Source organism: Anomalospiza imberbis, chromosome Z (genome assembly GCF_031753505.1).
Source record: "Anomalospiza imberbis isolate Cuckoo-Finch-1a 21T00152 chromosome Z, ASM3175350v1, whole genome shotgun sequence".
NCBI lineage: Eukaryota > Metazoa > Chordata > Aves > Passeriformes > Viduidae > Anomalospiza > Anomalospiza imberbis.
Window position 1 is genome coordinate 9,008,069 of NC_089721.1, and position 9,849 is coordinate 9,017,917.

General features: G+C 53.1%; 1 protein-coding gene across 1 annotated transcript; it reads left to right on the top strand.

Moving 5' to 3' along the window:
• The first annotated feature begins 7,491 nt into the window (after nt 1–7,491).
• MSMP (microseminoprotein, prostate associated) lies at nt 7,492–9,135 on the top strand. Its single transcript, XM_068176191.1, has 3 exons — nt 7,492–7,629; nt 8,307–8,415; nt 8,791–9,135. Exons 1-3 carry the CDS (start codon nt 7,518–7,520, stop codon nt 8,978–8,980), a joined length of 411 nt encoding a protein of 136 aa, XP_068032292.1. The 5' UTR covers nt 7,492–7,517; the 3' UTR covers nt 8,981–9,135.
• Nucleotides 9,136–9,849: the final 714 nt, after the last annotated feature.

Genomic DNA, 9,849 nt, shown 5'->3' on the forward strand with positions numbered 1-9,849 from the left:
GCTCCTTAGGGCTGAGCCTTGAAAAACAGCACCTGGGCTCAGCTCTTCTTGAGCTTATCAGAAATACTCCGTGCTTCCAGGAACTGCTGGAGCAGTTAGAGCTCCTGGGTTTTTGATGAACAGTGCTGGCAACTGTTTTTCTTCCCCGAACGGAAGAACATTGCTGTTCTCAGATATTCAAAGAGAGTGCAGGCTGAAACTGTGGCAAGGATGAAAACATTGTTACAACTAAAGCCCACTCTCTTGCCTCCCTGTAAACAGCGTTCCAAAATGAGACTCTTTGAGCTGCCCTGGACCACAGCAGGTTGTGGCCAGCACCTCCGAGTGGGGCCTCTCAGAGCCAGCAAACTCAAGTCTGCTGTACTTGAGGATCACTTGAACGATGATGGATCCGGGGCTGATACCCTCACTCCATGAGGCTCGGCCCTTCGCCTGTTGAGGAGATGCAAAGGCATCCGAAGTGAACATTTCACTGACCTCCAAGGGGAATTTTTCGCAGATACCTTCCTTGCACTGTCTCTGTCTGTGTGCATGCCCCTGTGCGTAGGCTATAGCAAATCTGGGAGAAATGCTGCTCTCTTAGGTGTTTAAGTACCTCAGATCTAAGTAACTTAGGCCTGCAAGTAAGGTTAGGTCATAAGTTATAAGGTAAATTAAAGGCTGCTAAAGTGTTGCTCTTTTGCTAAGTTGCTAAGTTGCCCTCACTGGCCTTTTGTCACATGCACCTAAACACACTCATACACACATATATATGCACAAACACAACCCTAGGTGGTTCTTGCTTCATTTCTGTTTTGATTGCCTGGATTTTGTTTGTTGTTCCATTTTTTCTCCTCAATGTGCCTTAACTGTCTAGTAAGTTAATCTTGCCAATGAACTTTGTCACGCTGCCACTTTATATTAAATTCGGTTTTTGCTGATACCCTTGCCAGTGATTTTTAAAATGATCTCAAATATTCGTTCGTGACACACATGCTGCTCCTAGGACTGCACCAGATCATGATGGGCACCGAGGACACAGCTATGTTTGTTTGCCCTGGGGGGCTCACGCCCCTGAGATTCCAGTCTTCTTTTCCATGTTCCCCGGCAAGCATAACCAAACCCCTGATCCCCAGAGATGACAATTGTTTTTCCACCTCCTGGCATGCAGCAGCACAAGGCCATGGGCCTTGCCAAGCTCCTTCACTTCCATGCTGAAAGTGGAGCCAGAAACCTGCCAGCCTCAGGAGGTGACTGTAAAGAGCATGGCAGGCACCACAAGTGAGTGCCTGCAGCACGGTCGTCACTGCCAGGGCCAGGTGGAGTCGTGCAGACACTGCTGTGCCAGGGCACAAACAGTGCTGGATCACGGGGAGGTCTGGCATGGGTGGGCAGCAGTCCCTTCCTGCTGGAGGCGGTGTGGAAAGAGGGCAGGGATGGAGAAGGCACTGCCGAGGACTCACATTTCTACTCAAGTGCGAGTCAGGCTTCTGCTGGGGTCTCTATTGCCAGTGCTCACATTGCCACCCCATCCCAAATGGGAGAGTAACACCTTCAGAAGGTCAGAGAGGCTTTGACCAGGTGGGTACAAATAACCCAGGACTAGTGCAGATATATGGGGTGGCCTTTTCACACATGGGCCTCCTGTGCTTCTGCTGTCCAGGGAGTCCAAAGGGCTCCTTGTTTGGATTTGAAGTTTGCGTGCCAGTAATGGAAAAAAAAAATAGAGCAAATGCAAACATTTTAAAGGGAAAATTGTGGATAAATGTGGCAGCTGTGTCACCTCCCTGATTCAGGACAAGGGTTGTCACTGTATGTCCGTGGGGAGAGCCTCTAGAACCCACACCTCTCTGTGCCCCAGACCCATGGTGGGACCCTAGGAGTGTCCTTGCAGGACACCAGGACAGGAAGTGTCACCCATGAACCCCTTCAGGTGGGTGCTGCCTGTGCCAAGCCAGACACAGCTCCTGCAGTGCTTTCCCTTCCAAATTCTCTGGGATCCCCAGGTGGAGTATGTGGGGTCCCGGTCCCATGCCTAGGTAGTCTCTTCCACCACGAGGCCACAAGCCATTCATGGCTTTTCCTGTAGAGTGTCTCTAGAGCAGGGTATCACCCAGCATGGCCCTGTGGGTGCCAGTAAAAAAGCCAATGCACCGTGCAGGAGAATCCCTGTTTTGGATACCACAGTGAGGCCAGAGATCTGTAGGATCTACCCAGGACATAGAAAACCTCAGGGTCTCCTGGGGTTCTCTCTGTCCCTGCATCCCACTGAAGCAATGTGCCCATGACTAGTCTGGGAGTCCCCTGTGAATCCTCATCATGTTCCAGTCCATTTATATGCTGAGGTCAGTGCTGGTGGCATGACACTGCCACAGCAAAGTCTCCTCCAAGACAAGGGACCTGGACCATTGACCTCCCCAGCAAGTCCTTATGCCAACAAGTGCCTGGCATTTTTTGGCTGGTGCAGTTTCTGCATGGCCTAGGAATGATCTCCTAGGGTTATTTCTGACTCACAGGACAGGAAACATTTTGGGGTTTAAGCCAAGCTGAATAACATGCTCATTTCCTTGTGCCGACTACAAAGCACCTGCTCCAGGGGATTTATGGAGTGCCGGCCTCTCGCAGTCACTGTAAGGCTGCCTGCCCGGATGTTTTTATTTTCCTGGTATGGCCAGCAAATGCCAAGGCCTGTTTTCCTAAACACCCCGTGACCTCCTGGCACATTTCTTTGAGGGGAGCCCAGGCAGAGCGATGGGCTGCAGCACACCCATGCTGGGATACTCAGGGTGCTGCAGAGCCAGGGTGGGTGCCGGCAGCATGCCAGGGCTGAGGGTAGCAGGAATGCATGGCTGACCTACTGATGCCAAAACCTGGCCTGATGCAGAGCAGCCACAGCTATGATAAATGACCTGGGAAAATCTCAAAGAAATGGAACATGGGCATGAGCAAAGGAGGATGAGACTATGCAAGAGAGGGCAAGAGGGCATGAGAGCCCGAGTGAGCCACAGCATGGGACTGCCCAGGACATAAGAGCCCATCCCATGACTGGAGACCTGCAGACACCAACCCACAGCAGATCCTGTCCCATGGCAGAGAACCCACACACCCCCTCCAACCAGGGCTGTAGAGCCCCTGTGAAATGCTGTGCCTAGCCTCTAGGGTCACAACACCTCTTCCTTGCAAGGAGGGTCAGGGTGTGGGTGCTGAGGCCAGGGACACCCATGGAAGACACAAGGCATGCCAGCATGCCTTGCAGCCCATGCTTCTCCACTGGCATTGAGCTTCATCCAGCAGGCAGCCAGTCTGAAGAGTAAGGTGACATCAATTTTTTCTCACATCCCCTCTATTTTGTCCCCTTTTTTGGAGCAACAGTCTCATTGCTGGTGGGGCTATACTCCAGCCTCTGTGAACTACCCCATCTGGCTTGCCAGCTGTGGGATGAAGGATGCCATGAGCCAGCTGTCATTCCCTGTCTTGTCTTCCCTTCCCAGCTCCTGACTGCCTATCTCTTCCTCAACCCTCTGCTCACCTCTCCCCAGGTGAGGAGAGGTGAGCAGACTCCAGGGTCTGGCCATGCTGGTGAGCATTCATGAATGGTCATCACTCAGAGCCGGCATCTACCTGCACCTGCCCTGGTGCCCTGGGTACTCTGGTGCTTGAAGCACCCTCAGGGTGCTGGGTAAGAAAAGGTGCCCACATCCCAGAGCTGTTTCAGGGTCCACAGCAGCACCAATGCAGTTTGATCCGGTGATAAACTGGGGTTGTGGAATTTTTTTGTTTGTTTTTTTTTTGGTCTTCTTGTTTGTTGTTTTGTTTTGTTTTTTGTTTTTTTTATTTTGTTTTGCTTTGTTTTGTTTTGTTTTGGGTTTTTTTGTTCAGAGAGAAAATAAAATACCTTGGGGGACCAGGAGCCAAGCTCCCCAGTGCCTAAAACAGCAATCACAGCACTTCCTTGGATTTATGGTGTTTGCTTTCACAATGCCAGCCGGGATCCTGTTTGCTTCCTGCTCTGCAGCTGCAACTCCAGCTGAAGGCTCAGGAGATTCAGGTTTTATAACCCTCCTGGATTCTGCTGATGGCAACTTGTCCAGCATGATTTATTACCCCCTGAGCCTCCTGTGGTGCTGGGGTGGGCTGTGGTCACCTCATCCCAGCACCACTGGCTTGGGTGCTCTTCCTCCCCCATCCATGGGGTCCCATCCCTGGCAGTGGGCATTCCGCTGCTCTGCAGAGGGATTGCTGGAAGAGGAGGCCAGCAAAACTGTGCCCTCGGTGGGGTGCAGCACCCACCTTTTCTCAGACACAGCTACAATCTGAGACCCAGTCCAGGCAGGAGAGCTGGGTCCTGGTGGGAGAATGCTGAGACATGGATGTGACCTTCTCCGGGGTCCTGGGATACTCAAAGATGGTGACTGCTCCTCACTGGCACACATGTAGACAGGCAGTGATCCTTTTTGTTGGGCTCTGCCTGGCAAGTCAAAGTGACTGAACTTCTAGAGAGGCACTTTTTCCAGCTCCTTTATCCTTTCTGCGGCTCTTCCCTGGGCCTCAGCTGTTTCCCAAGATGTGAGACCAAAAGCAGCTGCTTTCTTTCAGTCTCTGCAGCAAAGCCACCTCCAGGCTGGCACAGCTCCTCCTGCCACAGTACCCTCAAGAGCCCAGGCAGAAGCTCTGGAGCACCAAGTCCAATTGCAGATACTGCTTTCCAAATTACGAGCTCCCTCCTGTACAACCTGGACCAAAATGCTCTGGATCACCCATGGGGTTGTGTGTGCTGGGGACAGGTGGGTGCTCAGGAACGCAGAAGTGGAGGAAGAAAAGTGGTCAGGAGGGGGAATAGCAGGGTCAACAGGCTATGGGGGACCACCACCCCTTTCTTTATGCACAGCCACAGTGTGGACAGTGCTCCACTGCCCTGGTCCCTCTGCAGTGTGCCAAGAGGTGTCCTGACACTCCTCTTTTTCTCTGCATTTTCCCAGCAAAGCACTTTGATGAAAAATCCAATGGCCATGAATGGACTCGTAGCTTTACCCTTCTATTTAATGAACCATAATGGCTACAGAAATCCTGAGAATGCCTCTCCATGTCCCTGATGGAGCAGGGGCAATGCCCTTCCCCACAGCCAAGAGATGCTCTCGCCCCAGGTTTTGAGCACTCTTCTGGAAGCCTGTGCAAATCCTGTGGGCCTCTGAGTGAAACTCATCACTACTTTTTTTTTTTAACATTTCCTGTTCTTGTTGATGAAACAATGATGGATTATTTCATTGCAGTTACTAGCATGCCAAACTTCTTTTTCCAAACACACAATAGGAATATTAATTAACTGCTCTGACGACAAGCGCTTTTATCCTCCTTATATAGTAACAACTCAGCACCAAAGGGCAAGCTCCATTTGTCACTGATACACTCCACCATCCCAGCTCATGGCCTAGCAGTCAGCAGGGCATTCCCAGCATTTCTCTGATTTGTTATCAGCCTTTCCTAAGAGGTCCCACACTCGCTGCCATCCAGCAACCCCACCGAGGGACACAGAATCATCTGTGGCACTACAACAGGGCTGGGGTAATTCTCTAAGGGGAAGAAGGGATGCAAAGCCAGGGTTTCTCCCTCAGCAGTGAGAGCACAAGCTGCAGGAGATGGATGCAATGGGACAGCAAAGGGGCCCAGAGCACCAAAGGGAAGGGACTATGCCTTCAAATCCAAAGGTGGTGAATCCAAAGCGGATAAAGCGGATAAAAGGAAGCATTTTTCTTTCTCACTCTGTGCTTAATTAGACTGCCACAGGAAAATGCTCAGGCCAAAATTTAGCAGGATTCAATGAGGGATTGGGCACTTACAGGGATAAGAAAAATATCCAGCTATAATAGTGAATGCCAATACAAATTCTGGAAGGGATATTGAGCCTCACGCGTCAAGGTGTAAATTTGTCCCAAACTCTCAGAAACAGGGAGCTTAATGCAGGGACAGATGACCCACATATGCTACTGTTGCTGATGCTGCCTCACTGCCGGCACGGCCCTGCGCTGGCTGAGCCCCCAGCTGGACCATCCCCAGAGCCCTGTTTCCTGCTGCTGGCAGCACCTCTGACAAGGGCTGTGAATTTCTTTTGGCAAGTCAGCCCTTTGCTTGTAGCTCTCCGGGGCCATGTGGCTCCCAGGGCTCTGACCTCCTCCCTTTTGCACATCACCTCACTTTGCCAGCTGATAACAGCCCTATCATTCTATACAGAGGCAGCCCCTCTGGGTAGAGGGTCCGTGAGGTCCACAGGCACAACCCTGGGTGATGTGGCACCTTCCCACAGGTCCTTGCTTCCAGCCAAGTCCCTCGTTTACCTCTCAGGTTACCTGTTGCCCAAAAGCACTTTTGCCTTCCGATTTTATCCCTCCTGTTTCCTGCTTCTGCTGGGGCCAGTCTGCAGCCTCTGGAAGAGGACACTCAGCCCCAGTACCTTGTGGGTGCTCCAGGTGCATAGGCACAGTCCTCTTTCATGGGCACTGCTCAGATGAACCCCGGTTCATTCTCTCCTGTTCTGCATCAGAGGCAGCTGCTATACTGTCTGCTCTGGTCACAGCACCAAATATGTCAGAGCTCAGTAAGTGTTTGGACAACACTCTGTCATGGTTTGACACTGGCGCAATGCCAGCGTCCCCATTAAAATGCACTTTCCCAATATCCAAACCTGACCACTGATTGGTTTGACCCGACTTCCTGAAAAAATTCACTTCCATGTCAAACCACGACACACTCTCAGGCACATGCTGGGATTCTTGGGGTGTCCTGCACAGGGCCAGGAGTTGGACATGGTGATCCTGATGGGCCACTTCCAACTTAGCATATTCTATGATTCTGTGATTCTGTGATTTTAAACCTGCTGTTCCCATCCCTTGCCCATGCATGGCTATGAACCTGGCATAGCTGCAGCCCAGACTGGGGTGAAAGTGACATGATGTGGTACTCAGAAGTGGGTGCAACCACCTTCATCCCCAAACGAGGATGGTGCCATTTGCATCCCACACTGTTAGCAGAATGCTTGTGCTGCTCTGGTCACTGCGAGATGGGATGCTCCCAAAACCTTGGCTTGCTGTGATGGAGCAGTGTCGGCTCAGCATGACAAGAGGGGAACCTGGAGCTCTCCTGGTCAGGAGCCAGGGTCTCCTGTGCTTGCTGCTTACGTGCTCACCACACTGCGGAGGGCAGCGCTGCTGGGGACCTTTGGATCTCCCCTTGCTGTAGAGCCTTGCACCCACAGGGGCTTCCAACTGGAGAAATTTCTGGAGGGCATGAATCAGCTTTTCACAGCTTGTTAAAAATCTTGATCCTACCTCTTGTTTTCATGGCTTTCAAATCAGGAAATGAGTTTTACAACTTTTCCAGTGGGGCACAGCTGGTGGCCAGGGTCGTAAAGCTGAACTTTATAAATATCTCTCATTGGGATCAGGGGAAGAGCATTAAAAAGGCAGAGAGAGAGAAAGAGAAAGAAAAGGCAACGGAGCAAAGGCAATAGAGAAGCAAACCGAACAAGTCCAGCTCAACCATCTATGGCCATGCAAGCACAGAAGATGAGGTGTGCGTGGGGCAGGGTTTGCCTGCTTCTTTCCCTCCTCCTCCAGCTGCCAGGCTCCCAGGCCAAATGCTACTTTCAGGCTAAAGGTAAGTGGGGAGGCGAGATGGGAAGAGGCTGATAGGAAGAAGGGGCCTCAGCTTTCCCAACATGGCAGGGCTCTTCCCTAAGCCTGAGAAGTATGGAAGGGACTGTGCTGAGCTCAGGAATGGGATCATGGGCCAGTGGTGAGTGGAAGGAGCAGTCTATAAACCACAGAACAGCTCCCCAGGGCTCTGGCTGAGAAACAGCTTTCTGGGCCATGAAGGCTCCTGGCAGGCGCCTGGCTGGGGCCGAGTGTGCAGGACTAGCAGCAAAGGGAGGAGGGCAGCTCATCATCCCTCTGTTGTCTCCTCCCAGGGCTGCAGAAATGCCCAGACCCTGGATTTATCCTGGGTCACTGGATTTATCCTGTCCAGGGAAGCAAGAGCCATTTGCTTCTTGCTCGAGACCCACGGGGTAGTGGTAAGAGCTACAGGGCAGGGCCAGGAGAGGATGGATGGGTACAGCACCATGAGATGATACCATGAGATGGGTACATCACCACGAGAGATGACAGGGTATTTCATACCTGCAGGATGGTGGAGAGACCACCATGTATCTTCCATAGCACAAGGTGGTCATCATGATACTTCTGCTCCTGTTCAGGGCACAGGGCTGTCAAGGAGGTTTCCAGTCGCCCTCAGCACAGACCCATGTGTTCTCATTACCACTGTTTCCTTTGCAGCTCCCTGTGAGTACGAAGGGAAACAGTTCTCCCTTGGGGAATCGTGGCTGAGCACCAACTGCCTGCTCTGCACCTGCCTGCACCCCATTGGCGTGGGCTGCTGTGAGACGTGAGTGAGGGGCCGGGCTGGGGTGGGCTGTCACCTTCCACCACAGCACCCCTGCATCCGCAGCGGCGGGTGTCTGGTGGCTGCAAATGCAGCTGCTATCAGAACCTTGGGAGGGCAGTGGGGCACCAGGTCCTGGGGAACAAGAGGCAGAGGTAAGCAGGACCCCACCAGGGCACTGAGGGTGGTGGGGTGAGCTGGGGCAGGTGGAAAGGGCATTTCCACACAGCAAAATGCCCAGATGGGCCAGGAGCTGTGTCTCAGCCTGCCTGAGCTGGTCTGGAAGACACCCTGTGCCTGTGCCTGTACCATCCAGCCCAGTCAGCAGCCCCCTGGCACTCATCAGGGGTACTGATGGCACCGTGTCCTCTCCCACAGCACCCAGCACCCGATCGACTTCCCTGACTGGTGCGAGGCCCACTACGACTCACAGACCTGCCAGATCTCGGTAGTGCAGAAGGCCAACCCCAGCCTGCCGTGCGTGAAGAGCGTGGAACACGAGTGGGGCTCGGCCAGCACCCCCGAGCCGCTGGTGAACAAGCTGCTGGGTGCGGGGCTGAGCAGATAGAGGCTCGGCAGCGCCCCGAGCCCCTCGGCGCCGCCCTCCCCCCTCCAGAGCGCACCGCCCGCATGCTCCAGACCTGCCCCACCCACCCTGTAGAGGCATCACCGCCGGCACCTTCGAAGGAAACCACTATCCACGCATCATGGTACCAAGCCTTGCTTCTGCCTTCAGCTTCCTGAACCAGGGCGTCCTCCCTGCAAGGTGTTCTGCACACCGTGGAAACGCAGATTCTACAGGATCTCCTCCAGGTGGGCAGAAAACCCTTAGTGACTAAAAAAAAGATACAGGACTAAATCAGCAGTCCTGCATTCCAATATCCAGCTCCCAGCTCCCTACTCCCTCCCAGACCTGTACTCCTCTGCACAGCAGCTGTGGGCAGCTCACTAGGGTCACCACAGCAGCTTGTGCAGGATCCCCACAGCCTGCCCAGCTCCTTCTCTGCTCCCGGAGTGCAAGGGGCACAACCCACCTCTGGAACCACTAATGCCCCTGCTCCAACAGCTCCTGGGGTCCCTGGTACTATAGGCCAGCCCTGGGCAACACTGTAACAGAGCCAGCCCAGGGTGGGTGGCAGAACAGGATGTCCCCAGGGGAGACCCTCATCCCCATTGGCAAGGAAGCAGGGTGGGGAGAGGTTCAGGAAGCAGAAGCAGTCCAAGTAACAAAGGGGAAGCAGCCACCCTGGTAGCTGCCCCATCTGGTGCCATGCCTGTGTTGTGCAGAGCCTTGTGTAGATGTTTCTGTTCTTGCAATAAAGATACTGAACAAAGAGGTCTCCAGCCTGTGACTGCTGTAGAAGGTGGGATGTGTCCAGCACTGGGAACAATGTAGGAATAAGGCTCTTGGGAAAGCTGAGTTTCACACATTCAGAT

Coding starts and splice junctions, on each gene's coding strand:
- MSMP (XM_068176191.1), top strand. CDS start 7,518: ATGGCCATGCAAGCACAGAAGATGAGGTGTGCGTGGGGCAGGGTTTGC. Junction 7,630..8,306: donor ATGCTACTTTCAGGCTAAAG/GTAAGTGGGGAG, acceptor TTTCCTTTGCAG/CTCCCTGTGAGTACGAAGGG. Junction 8,416..8,790: donor GGCGTGGGCTGCTGTGAGAC/GTGAGTGAGGGG, acceptor CCTCTCCCACAG/CACCCAGCACCCGATCGACT.